Source organism: Pleurodeles waltl, chromosome 4_2 (assembly GCF_031143425.1).
Source record: "Pleurodeles waltl isolate 20211129_DDA chromosome 4_2, aPleWal1.hap1.20221129, whole genome shotgun sequence".
NCBI lineage: Eukaryota > Metazoa > Chordata > Amphibia > Caudata > Salamandridae > Pleurodeles > Pleurodeles waltl.
In genome coordinates, this window is record NC_090443.1 from 12,304,262 (window position 1) to 12,323,607 (window position 19,346).

At 45.0% G+C, this 19,346-nt stretch overlaps 1 protein-coding gene across 1 annotated transcript in view; it reads right to left on the reverse strand.

Annotated features, from left to right (window-relative positions):
- Window positions 1-264: 264 nt before the first annotated feature.
- Window positions 265-19,346, reverse strand: part of TRMT1 (tRNA methyltransferase 1) — a 109,872-nt gene continuing 90,790 nt past the window's right edge. The window contains exons 16-17 of the mRNA XM_069230400.1: window positions 1,002-1,116; window positions 265-545 (exon numbers count right to left, since the gene is read on the reverse strand). Coding sequence (XP_069086501.1) covers window positions 375-545; window positions 1,002-1,116 — 286 coding nt within the window. The 3' untranslated portion in view covers window positions 265-374. The remainder of the gene's footprint in view (window positions 546-1,001; window positions 1,117-19,346) is intronic.

Consider the following 19,346-nt stretch of genomic DNA (forward strand, 5'->3'; position numbering starts at 1 on the left):
TCCTCCCCTAAGCTTTGTGTGCGACATCTTTCCCCCACTCTATTCTGAACTATACATTTACTCAAATTTGCTGTCTGCCCCCACCCCAAGGTGTAGGTTTTCCTCCATCATTCGAGGATACTGCTGGCACCAGAAGACATTTTAAATAAAGGAGTTTTTCAAACTAGTTTCTCTTTCTTATTCCTCGTTTGGGGGCTTTACACAGCCAAATATACCAGTCGTATAGCTTCTTACCAAGTACAGCACTGCCACTCAACCCATCAGTGTGTTTTTTCACTGCAAAGAAGAACTTGCACGTTTATTAAAAATGAAGACATTCATTAATAAAAATAAAAAAAAAGTATTTCTTCACTTTGGTGGCAGGAGGCCTACTGTTATTGGGTAACTACTGGTTCCGGTGTGAGGTGTGGTTGTGCTGCGTCCTCGTAATGAGGTTCCTGGGTAGGTCCTGCTGAAGAGTCATATGTGTGGTTGGATTTCAGGGCCCGTTCTGCATCCCCCTGGTAGTGCGAATAGCAGCAGCTGTTGCCCAATGTGCAGTTGCCCTAAGAGACAAGTTTGCATTAGTTCATAATGCTACATTATTAGCACAGACAAAACATTTCATAACACGGACTGCAAGTAGGTGGGAGGATGGATTTTGGTGGAACTAGGGAAAAATAAACTAAAGCTGTTCTATAAGAACTGGGAGTTCAGCATACTGGTGTCACAATGCACACAAACTCCACCCCTCACGATGAAAACAACACATTTTCTTAAAGAAGAAAGGAGCACTTTTCTGACCGACCACTAAATGGCAATAGTAAACAAAGCACGTACGTTTATAACACTAGGTAAGTAGCTGTTTTCTACTTTTACACATACCAGTCAAGAGACTCGCAAACTGTCTGTCATTACGGAGGGGATACTCCAAATGCTATATATATATATATATATATATATATATATATATATATATATATATATATATATATATATATACGCATATGCTAAATTGTTACCTGTTTGAATTTCTTGCAGGGGATATTCTTCAAGCGGGCCTCACCCTCTCCATGTTCCTTCCTCTTGTTCTGATGCAGTTTCCGCTTCTCCTCAAGGGATGTTGAAATCCCTCCCCTAAAAAAAGGGGAGCAAATGTATTAATCGCAGCTTTGAAACCCATGGGATTTATCAGATATCCATTAATTCAACTCCGATTTATATAATTACGAGGAGGAGGTCCACAAGACTGACTGGAATGAGAGAGTTGCAAATCTTCGACCACAAGTGGAAAGAGGAAAAAATAAAATAACTCATTGGGGCCTCTGCATTTTTATTTTATTATTTGTTTTTAACAGCAGACTGCAGTTAAATATTTAACTATTATATTATATAAATATATTTAAAAACATTTATGTATTTATCTGCTTTACAACAACTCGAATGGAGGAGGCCAGCACATGTGGCTCTGGCACATCTCTACATCACTTTTTTGGTTAACATACTTTGCACACTCCTGTCATCTTGGATTGGGACAAGGACATTGCAACTTCTTTCTTCAAAGTAGAGACTGAGGCGACTTGTGATTCTTCCCTAAAACCCCACAAAACAAAAGAACAAATACCGCACCTCCAGATTACTTATTTTACTATGGGTTCAGATGTGCTTTGTTCGGAGCACTGGGAGCCGCTGTGCTACAGAAACCAATGCTTTAACGCCAAGGATCATAATCATCTCCTACTATTCCTGGAGCTCCCACGAATGCTTCCTAATCGACTGAGAATGGAGTATTTAAAGGTCAGGTCGTATGAGAGAGACCAGAAAGGGGGAGGGCACTGGGGGTGTACAGGAGTTGAGTAATGGAGAATAGACCCTTCCAGGTCTGCTCTAAATCTAACAGCAAGTTCCTGTTGTAAGACCAGTATAGGGCCTGTAACCTTTGCACAGCTGGATTCTTTGTGGTCCCTAGATAGGCAGACTGACAGGCCTTTAAAAATAAGAACATTATAGGAGTGAACGTCAGTGGTCATACTATCAAATGTAAGGCTGAAATTTTGCAGATCTATGATCATATCCAGTGTTGAAGATGTTGAGGTGATCTACTCCGATGGAGAGAGGTGAGGCTGGTGTGAGCAGAGCACAAAATAACAAGTCTCCAGAAGAGACTACTTTGGAGAGCAACCATTTCCAGACCCACCAGTGACGCCCACACCCAAGTGGTGATGCAAAACGGACAATGCGCTGGTTTTTGGATATAGTTTCCAGAGCAAAACATTTTTTTTTCGCTGCAAAGTAGCCCTAACAATGAAAAAAAGCACTTTGACCTCCTTGGGTCCAGAAGGCATACCATGGGTGGTACATGGGCATCCAATGCCACCACCTATGTGTTTCGACACAAACCACTAGCTACTAACATTGATACACATGGATCGGCAAAATTTATACCTCTTCGAAGCAAATGTAATGTTACCTTTTCTCAAATAATTTCTAAGTTTGTGGGTGTGATGTACTGTACAGCATACATACAAAGATATAAAAGTGTTAAACTATGACAAAGTATAGTATTTTTGAGTTGGAAGGGTCCCTTCCAGTACAACATCTATGCTTTACATCAAGAACATACTCTTGCCCTAAGGTACAGCCAATGAGATGGTAGCTGTAAATGTAGCCACACAATGGAGTATCGCTTATTCAGTGGGGCCGTTGATAGATACCTCAAGAAAGAAATGGAACAGCTGGTCAAAAAATTGCCAGGATTAGCAGAAAAGAGTGATAATGATGGGGGGTGGGGGGGTGGAGGGGGAATCCTCGTCTTCCTCAGAATTTGGGCATATAATGTAGTCCTAAACAAAATGACTGTCAGACCTGAGCATCTCTACAGAGACCTTTCTCCCAAATTCAAAAGGTCTTACCAGAGAAGAGGCAAGGAGTTGGTGCAAGAAAAAAAAAAAAAAGCAACTCCATTGCCACCATCCGATGAGCTCTAGATACAGCTTCAGCTTTCACCCTGAAGTCTAACAGCACCTGCTATATATGTCCCCTTTGAAAGAGAACACCTGTTTGGACCACAAGTGAATATGATGTTAGAGAAAGTAATAGGTTAGTACATCCAAGTCTATGGGGGCATGCCATACCCAAATTTGCAGGTGTAGTTTGACACCAACAGGAGAAGCAAAGGCTGCAGCCACATTGCAGCACCCAGCTTGTCAACAACTGCAATCCTTTCAGGAAGAAAATAAGTTATTTACCTGTAACTTGAGTTTTCCAGTACCTCCCCGGGGCTATGTGCATGTTGGAGGTGGACTGCACATCTCCCCTTGAGGAGCCTCTGATGGCCCTGGGGATCGCCCCCCTCCCCCAAAGGGGCTGGCTCCTGCTATGTCCCAGGGTGCCCACCCCCTAGGACAGCAAACACTTTGGTTTTTGACAGTGGAACCTGTCAAACAGGACCAGATGTCAAAAACCGAAGCTTTCATCTCTGTCCCCTGCATGCGTGCAGGGAACAGAGATGAAATGCTGCAGCAAGCGCAGAGCTGCTGTTAAAGCTGAAGCAATGGCACTTCTGGGGAGGCCTTGCCCTTTCTCCCCCCTCCCCACAGTGCCAGCGAGCCTGTAAAGGGCTTGTTAAACATTTAAAAAAATATATAATATATATTTTATTGGAAAATGTCACTTACCCAGTGTACATCTGTTCGTGGCATGTTCCGCTGCAGATTCACAAGCTATGCAGATACACATGCTATGCATGCATCGCCATCTAGTGTTGGGCTTGGAGTGTTACAAGTTGTTTTTCTTCGAAGAAGTCTTTTCAAGTCACGGGACCGAGTGACTCCTTTTCGACTCCATTGCACATGGGTATCGACTCCATCTTAGATTGTTTTCCCGCAGAGGGTAAGGTAGGAGTGAAAGAGTGTAAAGAAAGATGTCCATGCAATGGAATAGAGATGTATATACATATGTACAAATTTTAACTGTAACTTAAAACGGCTACAGGCTCCCGGGGAGGAGGGAGGGCGCATGTGAATCTGCAGCCGAACATGCCACGAACAGATGTACACTGGGTGACATTTTCCGTTCGATGGCATGTGTAGCTGCAGATACACATGCTATGCATAGACTACAAAGCAGTAATCCTCCCCTAAGCGGTGGTCAACCTGAAGGAGTTGAAGTTGTCTGAAATAATGTTCTTAGTACAGCCTGTCCTACTGTGGCCTGATGCCAACACATCTACACAGTAATGCTTGGTAAATGCATGCGGTGTCGACCAAGTGGCTGCTTTACAAATTTCTGTAATAGGTATGTTTCCTAGAAATGCCATTGCTGCTCCTTTTTTTCCTAGTGGAATGTGCCTTTGGCGTAATTAGCAGTTGTCTTTTAGCCTTTAGGTAAAAAGTTTGGATACATTTCACTATCCACCTGGCTATGCCTTGTTTTGATATAGGATTACCAGTATGGGGTTTTTGGAATGCGACAAACAATTGTTTAGTTTTACGAAATGATTTTGTTCTGTCAATGTAATACATTAAAGCTCTCTTAATATCTAATGTATGTAGTGCTCTTTCGGCCACCGAGTCTGGCTGTGGGAAGAAGGCTGGGAGTTCCACTGTTTGGTTTAAATGAAACGGTGAGATGACTTTAGGTAGAAATTTAGGGTTTGTGCGAAGTACAACCTTGTGCTTGTTTACTTGTATAAAGGGTTGTTCAATAGTGAATGCTTGTATTTCACTAACTCTTCATAATGAAGTGATTGCCACTAGAAATGCTACTTTCCAAGTTAGGAATTGAATCTGGCAAGAGTGCATGGGTTCAAAGGGTGGACCCATGAGTCGTGTAAGTACAATGTTAAGATTCCATGAGGGTACTGCCGGCGTTCTTGGAGGTATGATTCGTTTTAGACCCTCCATGAAAGCTTTAATGACTGGCACTTTAAATAGAGAATTGGTTTGTTTATTTTGCAAATAAGCAGAAATTGCTGTGAGATGTATTTTGATGGATGAAAAAGCTACATTTGCTTTTTGTAGGTGGAGTAAACCTACGATGTCTTGTATGGAAGCATCTAAGGGTGTTATGTATTTTGCTCGACAGTAGAAAACAAATCTTTTCCATTTGTTAGCATAACACTGCCTGGTAGTAGGTTTTCTTGCCTGTTTAATGACTTCCATACATTCTGGTGGAAGATTTAGATACCCAAACTCTAAGATTTCAGGAGCCAGATTGCCAGATTGAGCATTGCTGGATTGGAGTATTTGATCTGCTGTTTGTTTTGTGTCAGCAGGTCTGGTCTGTTTGTGAATTTGACGTGTGGTACTATTGAGAGGTCTAGAAGTGTGGTGTACCATGGCTGGCGTGCCCACGTTGGTGCTATAAGTATGAGTTTGTTTTGATGCAGTTTGTTGGCCAAAAATGGGATGAGTGGGAGAGGGGGGAAGCGTAAGCAAATATCCCTGACCAGTTGATCCATAGTGCATTGCCCTTGGATAGAGGGTGTGGGTACCTCGACGTGAAGTTTAGCCATTTTGCGTTGTTTGGTGGCAGACAGATCTATGTCTGGTGTCCCCCACTGACAAAAGTATTTGTGAAGTACTTGGGGGTGAATTTCCCACTCGTGAGTTTGTTGGTGATCTCGACTGAGGTAGGCTGCTGATTGTGAATCCCTGGAACGTATTCAGCTACCAGGTGTATGTTGTTGTGAATTGCCCAATGGCAAAAATAATTTGTGCTAGAAGGCAAAGTTGTGATGAGTGGGTTCCTCCCTGTTTGTTTAGGTAGTACATTGTTGTCATATTGTCTGTTCTGACAAGAATGTGTTTGTGAGCAAGAAGAGGTTTCAGTTGAGGTTGAGCTCTTAGAACTGCTAGCAGTCTCCCTAGCACTAAGTGATATATGTGAAACTGTTTCTGTTTGTTGTCCCGTTGTCCCTGAATATTGTGCTTGTTGAGGTGTGCTCCCCATCCAATCATTGATGCATCTGTTGTGAGAATGGCGTGAGGCACAGGGTCTTGAAAAGGCCGCCCTTTGTTTAAATTTGTGGGATTTCACCACTGAAGCGAAATGTGTGTTTGGCAGTCTATCAACATTAGATCTTGGAGATGACCATGTGCCTGTGACCATTGTTTTGCGTGGCACTGTTGTAAAGGCCGCATGTGTAACCTTGCGTTTGGGACAATGGCAATGCATGATGCCATCATACCTAGCAGTTTCATGACAAAACGGACAGTGTAGTGTTGGTTTATCTGAATTTTTGGCAATAACAAGCACCTTTTGAGTGTTTAGTGTAGCCCCTAGGTACTGCTGAATTTGTGATGGTTGCAGGTGTGATTTTGGGTAATTTATTGCGAACGTGTGTGTGTTTTGTAGGGTGTCTATTACATAACGTGTGTGATGTTGACACTGTTTTTGAGTGTTGGCTTTTATTAGCCAATTGTCGAGATATGGGAATACATGCATATGTTGTCTATGTATGCTGCGACTACGGCAAAGCATTTCGTAAAGACTCTGGGGGCTGTTATCCCAAAGGGTAATACTTTGAATTGGTAATGTTTTCCTTGTATAACAAACCTGAGGTATTTTCTGTGAGCTGGATGGATGGGTATGTGAAAATACGCATCTTTTAGATCCAGTGTTGTCATAAATTCTCCCTGTTGTAGCAGTGGGACTACATCTTGTAGTGTTACCATGTAAAAGTGTTCTGATCGGATGTAGAGGTTGGGAGTCCTGAGATCTAATACTGGTCTTAATGTTTTGTCCTTCTTGGGAATAAAGAAGTACAGGGAGTAAACCCCTGTTCCTTTCTGATGATGTGGCACAAGTTCTATGGCTCGTTTGAGTAATAGTGCCTGTACTTCTGTTTGCAACATTGCAAGATGTTGTGATGAGTTTGTGCGCTTTTGGGGGAATGTCTGGAGGAAATTGTGTGAACTCTATGCAGTAGCCATGTTGGATAACTGATAGTACCCATGTGTCTGTTGTGCTGTTTAACCATTGGTCGTGGAACATTTTCAGTCTTCCTCCCACAGGGGAAGTGTGTTGAGGGAAGGTGATGATAAAGTCATTGTTTGTTATTAGTGGGTTGTTTTGAGGATTGGCATTTTCCTCTAGATTTGTGGAACTGTCCTCTGTAGGATCCCCGAAATCCCCCTCTTTGGTACTGTGTCTGGTAAGAGGGCTTGGATTGTGAGGTAGATGGCTCGGAGGGCTGTGGCCTGAAGCCTCCCCTATATTGAGGCTTCCGAAATGAGCCTCTGTATTGGGATGAATAAAGCGCTCCCATCGCTTTGGCAGTGTTGGCGTCTTTTATCATCTTATCTATGGCTGTGTCCACCTGTGTGCCGAATAACTGCTGCTGATTAAAAGGCATGTTGAGGACGGCTTGTTGGATTTCAGGTTTAAAACCTGATTATCTGAGCCACGCATGTCGCCTAACGGTGACAGCAGATACAGCCGCAAGGACTATAAATACGGCTGAGTCTAGCGCCGATCTTATTTAATTGTTCTTAATTGCCTGTCCCTCCTCTACTACCTGATGGGCTCTCTTCTGTTGGTCCTTGGGGAGATGCTGAATAATGTCCTTCATCTCATCCCAATGAGCCCTATCATATCTAGCTAGAAGGGCCTGCGAATTAGCTATGCACCACTGATTGGCTGCCTGTGACACCACCCTTTTCCCTGCAGCATCACATTTTTTGCTTTCTTTATCTGGAGGGGGTGCATCTCCAGAGGAGTGAGTTAGCCCTTTTCCTCGCTGCCACTGAACACTACTGAATCGGGAGGCAGCTGTTGTGTGATATAAACGGGGACGGAGGGTGGTGGCTTGTACTTTCTCTACCCTTTGGGTTATAGCCCTTCCTTTAACCGGTTCTTGGAATATCTGCTGCGCATGTTTGAGCATACCTGGGAGCATGGGTAGGCTTTGGTATGTGGCATGATTTGAGGACATTGTATTGAACAAGAAGTCGTCCTCTAGCGGTTGTGTGTGCATGGTCACGTTGTGAAAAGCCGCTGCCCTAGCTAGAACCTGTGTATACGAGGTGCTATCCTCAGGTGGCGATGGCTTAGATGGGTAGCACTCTGGGCTATTGTCTGAGACTGGCTCATCATAGAGATCCCATGGATCCTTGTCCTGCTGTGACTGCATAGTGTGGGATGGAGACTGTGCAGTGGGTGTAGCAGGCGGGGAGACAGAGTGAGGAGACTGGTGAGGAGAAAACTGGGGAAGCGGAAATTTCTCTCTTGGCACTTTAGCCGTTGGCTGATTAGTGTCCAAGCATCAGTGGAAGGCCAGTTTTCTTTTTATTTTGAGAGGCGAAGCTATGAGAATCTTGCCAGTGTCCTTGTGGAGCTGTATCCTGGCCTGTTTGTCATCGAAATCCTCCATTTGTTGTAATTCCTCCTCAAATCTATGGCTCTTTTAACTGTTTCGAACGTCCATGCTCCTCTGTATAGGAATGTTTTTTCGGCTCCGAAGCAGTTTTTTTTCGGCACCGAAGGGCCTGGAGTAGTTGTTGGACTGTTCCGAAAGTGACTTCCGGGGTCTTGACTCGATGGGTCGGTGTCATGCTTTCGGAACCTGTGCTTCCACTAGAGTCCGAAGGCTTCGTTACAAGCGTGGCCTTTTTCAGTGCCGAAGTTGTTACTTGGTCACCGGTCACCTTTTTTTTTTTTACGGGTGGAGCCATGGCCTTCCGGCAGTGGCGTCCCCAAGGCCTTGTGTTTGGGTCGGGGCAAGCATACTCACGTGCTGGCCCGCTGTTAGAGGTCTGTCAACATCGGACTCTTGTTCGGAACCGGATCCCTGAACTGAGACGGCCGTGTGAATCATCTCCTCCTCGGCTGTGTCGAGGCATTCAGTGCTTCTGGACGCCATCTCTAACCTTCGGTCTCTTAAAGTCTTTTTCGAACGGAAGGATTTACAGGCTTAACAAGTATCCTCTCGATGATCCTGAGATAAACACAGGTTACAAACAAGATGTTGATCTGTGTAGGGATACTTGGCGTGACACCGAGGGCAGAACCTAAACGGGGTCTGGTCCATGAAGCTTCGACGATACTTTTGGTCGGGCGGACCAGGCCCAAGTTGGGCGTGGGTGCCCCGAAGGGCAATCAAAGATGTGTATCCGCCAGTACCGAGGTGTCGATGCTGGATGAGACACAATCGAAAATACCGACGATTTTAGATGCTTTCTAAGATTTTCCAACTCAAACAACCGGAGTGAAGAGGAACACGTCAGAACCCAATTGCGGAAAGAAAAACATCTAAGATGGAGTTGATGCCCATGCGTAATGGAGCCGAAAAGGAGGAGTCACTCGGTCCCGTGACTCGAAAAGACTTCTTAAAAGAAAAACAAATTGTAAACACTCCGAGCCAACACTAATTGGCAATATATGCATAGCATGTGTATCTGCAGCTACACATGCCATAGAACATACATATATAAAAAACAAATAAATATGTAGGGATCACAGGGGGTGTGTGGAGCCCTTGAACTGTCTGCAGATCTGCTGAATGTGTCCACGAAGGTATTGTTCACTCCTGAAACGTGTTCTGAGGTGGGAGAGGGGCAGAAGAGGAAGAGAGACCTGGTTCCCCCTTTTTTTTTTTTTTTTTTAAATATAGTACATGCAGGTCGTGTTGCCTATACAGACCAGCACGTAGGTTCCTGCTATTCGTGGTAGGAAACTTTGCAGAGTAAGAAATACTGCTTTGAGTCCTAGGCAACTGAAATGCATTTATTTTTTCTGTGTGCACCATTTCCCCTGGATCTGTAGGCCCTGCACATGGCCGTCCCAGCACTCAAAGGAAGCATGAGTCGTGATGATGAAGTCTGGAACTGGAGTCAGGAATGTAAAGCCTTGAGCGATATGGTCTATGTAAGACCACCATGCTAGGGTGTCCCTCATCCTCAGGGTAATGTTGATCAAGTCTTCCAAGGAGCCTTGTGATTGGATCCATTGTATCTGGAGAGCTTCTTGTAATGACCTCATTTTTCTCTGTGCCAGCGGGACTAGGTTTATTGCAGAGTAGAGCATGCCAACATAAACTGACTTTCTTTTGGAAATTTGCAGAGCCATGCTGGTCTTGTGATAGACAGTCCTCGTTTCTGATTATATTGAGGTTGGCACCCAAAAACATTATGGTTTGTTTTGGAATGAGGGAAGATTTCTGGTAGTTCATAGTGAGGCCTAGCCTGTGAAACCGAGCAAGCGTGGCTTTGGATGCTTGCTTTGCTGTTGAGGCTTGTAGCAACCAGTTGTCAAAGTAGGAAAAACCCGGATTACCTTGCTTCCGTAGTGCGGCTGCTACCAGGGTGAGACATTTGGTGAAAATACAAGGAGCGGATTTCAGGCCGAAGGGAAGGACCTTGAATGGTAATGGGTACCAGCTTTGGGGAAACAGAGATATTTCCATACATCGCAAGTATGCATCTTTTAAGTCTAGAGAAGTCATGTAATCTCCCCTGTTTAACAGGAGAGAGATGTCTGAGAGTGATCATCCAGAAAGATTGTTTGCCCAAAAACCTGTTCAGTTTCCTGAGGTCCAAGATGGGTCGCCATTCCCCTTTTTTCTTAAAAGGAAAAAACAGGAATAGAATCCAATGCATTTTTGATAAGTGACCTTTTCTATTGCACCCTTGGTCAGCATTATTAGGGTTTCTTTTCTCAGTAAGTAAAGACAAGGTGGGTGCAACTCCTTTCGGGGGATTGTTTGGTTGTTTCTCTACAAACTCCAGGGTATTGCCATAGTTCACAAATTCCAATAACCATTTGTCCAGTGTCATCTCCTTCCACTGGGGGAGGTAATTGGAGATGTTGGTGCTATATCTGTGGTAAATGGATTGATGTAGCCGTTACCTGGTCCAGGTTACTGCTTACATCCAGTGTCGCAACCTTGGTTTTGTTTTTTTTGCTTCCAGAGCTCACCCTGCTTGCCGGAGGTTGTGGCGGGTGGTTGGTGGTAGGCCTGATGGTAAGAGGGCAGATATTTTGATTGCAGTTGGCATTGCATAAGTCATTGATAGCCTCCTCCAAAAGTGGAGAAACTCCTCCCTCTAACACCTAGAAAGCACAACCTTTATAAACTGGAGTGCCGAGAGACCTGGTTGTGTCCGCTTTTGTAGCCAATAAGGCGCCATCAATATATTTGCCAAATAGGAGTTTCACCGTCATAGGTCATGTCTAGGCTATCGGATTGGACCTCTGGGGAAGCAGGTTCGCCCTCTAAAAATAATTTTTGCTTCCGCCTTCATGAATCAGATTGAACAGACTACTGATAACTGACCACATCTGGCAGTAATAGCGCTCCAGAATCACAAGTGAATTGGCTGCGCAGACAGTTATACCAGAAATGAAAATGTCACTTACCCAGTGTACATCTGTTCGTGGCATCAGTCGCAGTAGATTCGCATGTTCTGCAATAGCTCGCCATCTGGTGTTGGGCCGGAGTGTTACAAGTTGTTTTTCTTCGAAGAAGTCTTTCGAGTCACGGGACCGAGTGACTCCTCCTTTTGTCTCCATTGCGCATGGGCGTCGACTCCATCTTCGATTGTTTTTCCCCGCAGAGGGTGAGGTAGGAGTTGAATTGTAGTAATAGTGCCCATGCAATGGAGTGACTAAGTATGCACCTATTTAAGGTTGAGATGATACATATATAAATAATTGAAGGTAACTTCCAAACTGCTACAGGCTCCCGGGGAGGCGGGTGGGCACATGCGAATCTACTGCGACTGATGCCACGAACAGATGTACACTGGGTAAGTGACATTTTCAGTTCGATGGCATCTGTCGCTGTAGATACGCATGTTCTGCAATAGACTAGTAAGCAGTTATTTCCCCAAAAGCGGTGGATCAGCCTGTAGGAGTGGAAGTAGTCTGAAATAATGTCCTTAATACAGCTTGACCTACTGTGGCTTGTTGTGCGGATAACACGTCTACACAGTAGTGCTTGGTGAATGTGTGAGGCGTAGACCATGTGGCTGCCTTACATATTTCTTGCATTGGGATGTTTCCTAGAAAGGCCATGGTAGCACCTTTCTTTCTGGTTGAGTGTGCCCTTGGTGTAATGGGCAGCTGTCGTTTAGCTTTAAGGTAGCAGATTTGGATGCATTTAACTATCCATCTGGCTATACCTTGTTTTGAAATTGGGTTTCCTGCGTGAGGTTTTTGAAATGCAATAAAGAGTGGTTTAGTCTTTCTGATGTTTTTTGTTCTGTCAATGTAATACATTAATGCTCTTTTGACATCTAATGTATGTAGTGCCCTTTCAGCTACGGTATCTGGCTGTGGAAAGAACACTGGAAGTTCCACTGTTTGATTTAGATGGAACGGTGAAATAACCTTTGGCAAAAATTTAGGATTGGTCCTTAGGACGACTTTATTTTTGTGTAGTTGTATAAAAGGTTCCTGTATAGTAAACGCCTGAATCTCGCTTACTCTTCTCAGGGAAGTAATGGCGATGAGAAATGCCACCTTCCAGGTTAGGAACTGTATGTCGCAGGAGTGCATGGGTTCAAAAGGTGGACCCATAAGTCTAGTTAGGACAACATTTAGGTTCCATGAAGGAACAGGTGGTGTTCTTGGTGGTATAATTCTCCTAAGGCCCTCCATGAATGCTTTAATGACTGGTATTTTATATAGGGAAGTTGAATAGGTAGTTTGCAGGTATGCAGATATTGCTGCAAGGTGTATTTTAATGGAAGAGAAAGCCAGGTTAGATTTTTGTAAGTGAAGCAAGTAACCCACTACATGTTCTGGAGTTGTGTGTAATGGTTGTATTTGATTAATATGGCAGTAGCAAACAAACCTCTTCCATTTACTTGCATAGCAGTGCCTGGTGGATGGCCTTCTTGCTTGTTTTATGACTTCCATACATTCTTGGGTAAGTTGTAAGTGCCCGAATTCTAGGATTTCAGGAGCCAGATTGCTAGATTCAGCGATGCTGGATCTGGGTGTCTGATCTTTTGGTTGTGCTGTGTCAACAGATCTGGCCTGTTGGGCAATTTGATGCAGGGTACCACTGATAGGTCTAGCAGCGTTGTGTACCAGGGTTGCCTTGCCCAAGTTGGTGCTATCAATATGAGTTTGAGTTTGCTTTGACTGAGTTTGTTTACCAGGTAAGGAAGGAGAGGGAGAGGAGGAAAAGCGTAAGCAAATATCCCTGACCAGTTCATCCATAGGGCATTGCCTTGGGATTGTTTGTGTGGGTACCTGGATGCGAAGTTTTGGCATTTTGCGTTCTCCCTTGTCGCAAACAAGTCTATCTGAGGTGTTCCCCAGAGTTTGAAATAAGTGTTCAGAATTTGGGGGTGAATTTCCCATTCGTGGACCTGTTGGTGATCTCGAGAGAGATTGTCTGCGAGTTGATTTTGTATCCCTGGTATAAACTGTGCAATTAGGCGAATTTGGTTGTGAATTGCCCAATGCCAAATTTTTTGTGCTAGCAGGCTTAACTGCGTGGAGTGCGTCCCTCCCTGCTTGTTTAGATAATACATTGTTGTCATGTTGTCTGTTTTGACGAGAATGTATTTGTGAACTATTATTGGTTGGAAAGCTTTTAGTGCTTGAAAAACTGCTAGCAGTTCTAGGTGATTGATATGCAGTTTTGTTTGATGTACGTTCCATTGTCCTTGTATGCTGTGTTGATTGAGGTGTGCTCCCCACCCTGTCATGGAAGCATCTGTTGTTATTACGTATTGTGGCACTGGGTCTTGGAAAGGCCGCCCCTTGTTTAAATTTATGTTGTTCCACCATAGAAGCGAGAGGTAAGTTTGGCGGTCTATTAACACCAGATCTAGAAGGTGACCCTGTGCTTGAGACCACTGTGATGCTAGGCATTGTTGTAAGGGCCTCATGTGCAGTCTTGCGTTTGGGACAATGGCTATGCATGATGACATCATGCCTAGGAGTTGTAATACCATCTTTGCCTGTATCTTTTGTGTTGGATACATGCGTTGTATGATGGTGTTGAAATTTTGAATTCTTTGTGGACTTGGAGTGGCTACTCCCTTTGATGTGTCTATTATGGCTCCCAGGTATTGTTGTACCTTGCGTGGCAGAATTTTGGATTTTGTGAAATTGACGGTGAACCCGAGTTTGAAGAGGGTTTGTATGATCTGATTTGTGTGATTTGAGCACTGTATGAACGAATGGGCCTTGATTAGCCAGTCGTCCAAATATGGGAACACATGTATTTGCTGCCTTCTTATGTGTGCAGCGACTACCGCTAGACATTTGGTAAAGACTCTTGGTGCGGTTGTTAATCCGAAAGGCAGTACCTTGAATTGGTAATGTATTCCTTTGAATACGAACCTTGGGTATTTCCTGTGAGATGGGTGTATTGGTATATGGAAATAAGCATCCTTGAGGTCTAAAGTTGCCATGTAGTCGTGTAGTTTTAGCAATGGCAATACTTCTTGTAGTGTGACCATGTGGAAGTGGTCTGATTTGATGAAAGTGTTCACTACTCTGAGGTCTAGGATTGGTCTCAGCGTTTTGTCCTTCTTTGGTATCAGAAAGTACAGTGAGTAAACTCCTGTGTTTATTTGTGTGTTTGGCACTAATTCGATTGCATTCTTTTGCAATAGTGCCTGCACTTCTATCTCCAGGAGATTGGAATGGTGTGTTGTTAAATTTTGTGCTTTTGGTGGTATGTTTGGAGGGAATTGTAGAAATTCTATGCAATAACCATGTTGGATAATTGCTAGAACCCAAGTGTCTGTAGTGATTTCCTCCCATGCTTTGTAATAATGACCTATTCTTCCCCCCACTGGTGTTGTGTGGAGGGGGTGAGTGACATGTGAGTCATTGTTTAGTAGTAGGGGTTTTGGGGCTTTGAAATCTCCCTCTATTTCTAGGGAATTGCCCTCCTCTATATTGTCCCCGAAAACCTCCTCTATACTGTCCCTGGTAAGTGGACGGTGTTGCTTGTGAGGTGCTGGCTTGTGTGCTTTGACCCCGAAACCCCCCTCGAAAGGGCGTTTTACGGAATGTGCTGTAATTCCCTCTGCTCTGCGGGGAGTAGAGTGCGCCCATGGCTTTGGCAGTGTCCGTATCTTTTTTGAGTTTCTCAATCGCTGTGTCCACTTCTGGACCGAACAGTTCTTTTTCATTAAAAGGCATATTGAGAACTGCTTGTTGAATCTCTGGTTTAAATCCAGACGTTCGGAGCCATGCATGCCGTCTGATAGTTACAGATGTATTAATTGTCCGTGCAGCTGTATCTGCAGCGTCCATGGAGGAACGTATCTGGTTGTTGGAGATGGTCTGTCCCTCCTCAACCACTTGTTTCGCCCTATTTTGGAAGTCCTTGGGCAGATGTTCAATGAGATGTTGCATCTCGTCCCAGTGGGCTCTGTCATAGCGCGCAAGTAGTGCCTGGGAGTTTGCGATGCGCCACTGGTTTGCAGCTTGTGCTGCGACTCTTTTACCAGCTGCATCGAACTTGCGGCTTTCTTTATCTGGGGGTGGTGCATCTCCAGATGTGTGAGAGTTGGCCCTTTTCGTAGCTGCTCCTACAACAACAGAGTCTGGTGGCAGCTGTGTAGTGATGAAAACCGGGTCCGTAGGAGGCGGCTTATACTTCTTTTCCACCCGTGGTGTGATTGCCCTACTTTTGACCGGCTCCTTAAATATGTCTTTTGCGTGCCGGAGCATACCAGGGAGCATAGGCAGGCTTTGGTAGGAGCTGTGGGTGGAGGAGAGTGTGTTGAACAAGAAATCATCCTCGACCTGTTCTGAGTGGAGGCTTACGTTATGAAATTGTGCTGCTCTAGCCACCACCTGAGAGTACGCGGTGCTGTCTTCTGGTGGAGATGGCTTTGTAGGGTAGGCCTCCGGGCTGTTATCTGACACTGGGGCGTCGTATAGGTCCCATGCGTCCTGATCTTGGTCACCCTGGCTCATGGTGGTGTGAGCTGGGGAGTGAGATGGAGTTTGTGCTGGTGAAACGTTAATCACGGGCGGAGGAGAGGGTGGTGGTGTAATTCTTTTAACCACTTTTGGTTGTGGTGCTTGTTCCGTCTGGAACTCCAACCTTCTCTTTCTCCTAATGGGGGGAAGGGTGCTTATTTTTCCTGTCCCCTGCTGAATGAAGATACGCTTTTGCGTATGGTCCACATCAGTTGCTTGTAGCTCTTCCTCAAACCTATGCTTTTGCATTTGGGAGGTTAGCGAGTGCTCTTCTGTATAAGAGCCTGAAGCTGGGTCGCTTGCAGTTTGTTTCGGCGTCGAAACTTTGTCTGCGTGTTTTTTCGGCTCCGAGGTGACTTTTTTCCTTTTCGGGGCCGAAACCTCTCGGCGTCGATCTGTTTCGGTGCCGCTGTCTCGGCGTCGAGCCGTGTCCACACCGGTATCTCGGTGTCGAGGCTTGTCTCCAGCACTTTCTCGGTCCCGAGAAGGCTGCGTGCCGGTGTCTCGACCGGAGTCGGACGATCTCGGCACTGTTTTGGCCTTTTTCGGTGCCGACGGTCGGTCACCGAATTTATGGGTCGAGCCATGGCCTGGTGGCAGTGGCGTCCCCTGGGCCTTGTAAATGTTTCTCTGTGTGTTTTTCGACGTCTTACTCACGGTTTGTGTATCGTCGAATCCTTCGGAGTCTGAGTCTTGGATCGAGAAGGTACCTTCCTCCTCCTGTTCCTCGAACTCCCGTCGGGCTGTCGGTGCGGACGCCATTTGAAGTCTTCTGGCTCGACGGTCTCGGAGTGTTTTTCGGGACCGGAACGCACGACAGGCCTCGCAGGTGTCTTCGCTGTGCTCAGGTGACAGGCACAGGTTGCAGACCAAGTGTTGGTCTGTGTAGGGGTATTTATTGTGGCATTTGGGGCAGAAACGGAACGGGGTCCGTTCCATCGGCGTTCCTCAGCACGCGGTCGGGCCGACCAGGCCCCGACGGAGGATCGAAAAACCACCCCGAAGGGCACCGGAGCTCTTCGATCTTCGATGCGGTGTTGAATCTAAGTACGCCGATCCCGAACGCAACAATACCGACGAAAATTTTCCGAGATTAACTATTTTTTCCGTTCCGAAACTCGGAGCGACAGGAACACGTCCGAACCCGATGGCGGAAAAAAAACAATCGAAGATGGAGTCGACGCCCATGCGCAATGGAGACAAAAGGAGGAGTCACTCGGTCCCGTGACTCGAAAGACTTCTTCGAAGAAAAACAACTTGTAACACTCCGGCCCAACACCAGATGGCGAGCTATTGCAGAACATGCGTATCTACAGCGACAGATGCCATCGAACACAGTAAAACTATTTTTCCAATATTTTCCAAGCCTCTGCCTTCCTTGTTTGGTGGCACAGAGATGGTGGCAGAAGGTTTCTCTGAACATCTTTGTGCTGTCTGTGGAATGACCAAGTCAGGTTTCGGGAGAATGATTAGGCAGGCAGGCAAAACAACTGTGGCTTTATGCTCCTTTTCAAGGTGTTATGGCGGTGTTGTAAACGATAATGCTGGTGTTGACAATGGTAGTCTCACAAATGCCGCTGTTGGTGTTCTAAATCAGATGTGTTGTAGTCAGTGTTTCAGTCAACATCATCTTTGTTCATCCCAAAGGTGAAGTCAAACCCACCATCGATGGTAACTTGGAGGAGATAATCACCTTGGTCGACAAAAAATGAACCGTAATGGCTGCTGTTGTGGAAGTTCTCAATTACGATGGCCTCATGAGTGAGACAGAGACGATCGCCATCATCAACGTCTAAGTTGATGCAGTCGTTGACTATGTTCTGAGGGTGGAGGTTGTGTCTTAGTCCTCAACGGATCTGAAGAAGAATGCTTTGTCTTTTTTTTTTTTATATGTAACAGATGGTTGGGAAGAGGCCATCCCTTCGGAGATGAATTTTAGAGATTTTTTTTGGGAGGGTCCTTATGATGTAATTTTAAGGCCTTTCTGCTCTATTCAGAAGCCCCTTGGTTAGAGGATCTTGACCTTTTGTGGGGTTTAGTAAATGAATCACTGTCCTTCTGATAAGAACTGGACTTTTGCGATTTTGACTTCTGTAACCACAGCAGTAGACTCCCCTCCCTGTTTCTCAAAGGTTTTGAAGAAAAAGTACAGCAAATCTTGTACTCCTTTACCGGATGTTGAGGGTAGAGGCAGTAGAGAGTCTGTGAGGGTCATCTACAGGCAGTCTTTTCTTCCCACAGGACTTGCATTATCTGAAGAGGCCCTTCTTAGAAAATTTGTACATTGTAGATGTAGAAATGATGGCAAATTTAGGAAAAAAACTGAGCAGAACTCAAGGAGATTCCACTCACACGACATGCAGTTAGAAAATCTGAAAGAATCAGCCTCTCTTCGGAGTGTTCTAGAGGGTGCTAGTGCCTGATTGGTCACAGTTCATGTTAGGTCCTAAAAAAAAAAAAAAAAAAAAAAACACACACACAAAAAGACTGCTAAACTAATGGCCAAGTGCCATTATAGCCTATGATAGTTTTATATATTGCTTTACTGTGGTACAGTTGGACTCCCACCACAACTACAGGAAATGATTCAAGCATGTGATTATATGAAAGATCCAGTACGGGATAACGACAAAGTTCCAATCCATATTAAATCTTTGGCAACAGCTGAGCTAAAGGCAGAGGTGCCTGTAAAAAAAAAAAAAAAAAAAAAAAAAAAAAGGGGGGGGTGGGGGGGGGGAGGGGCACATCTGCATCACAGCAATGATTTACAATCCCCCATATTACACAACACCGGTCAGGGGAAGCATCATAGTCAAGGATACTGCTTGGAATTTCATACACCACCACCTAATTTGCCCCTTCCCTGGCACATTAGCTGAGGCACATCAAAGTCTGCTACAAGAGGCAAGAGGAGGTGGAAACATTAGTCCAAAAGAGGAAAACAGAAAATGTTGTACCACACCAGAAGGGGCAAGGAATACATTCCCTATGCTTCCTTAACCCAAAAAAGGATGAAACCCTCAGTCTATACTCTACTTCAGGCTGCTGCATCATGTCCAACCCCTTCAAAATTACAACTCTGCAAGACCTCATTCCATCCTTCACATCAGAGGTTGCATGCAAATCCTTGATCGCCAGGTCACCTTTCACATCCCCATCCACCCACTGACCTGCACTATCAGTTCAAAGTATTATCTTTTTAAGGGTCATAACTCAAGGGGTATTTCTAAAATGTCTAGTGGTGGTTGCAGCGCGCCCGTCACAGCACTATAGATGTCTTTCTGTTTCTAGACAACTGACTGCTACTTTTCTACAGATTAATTATCACTGTAAATGTCAACAAGCACTGGCAAAGCCAATACATCTCCCCTGTGCGCCCACGGTCAATGTCTTCGCCACTGCGGAAAATGCAAAATGCCCAAACTTTGCCTCCTGATGGTCACAATTGTAGTTCACGGGCAGTGCTC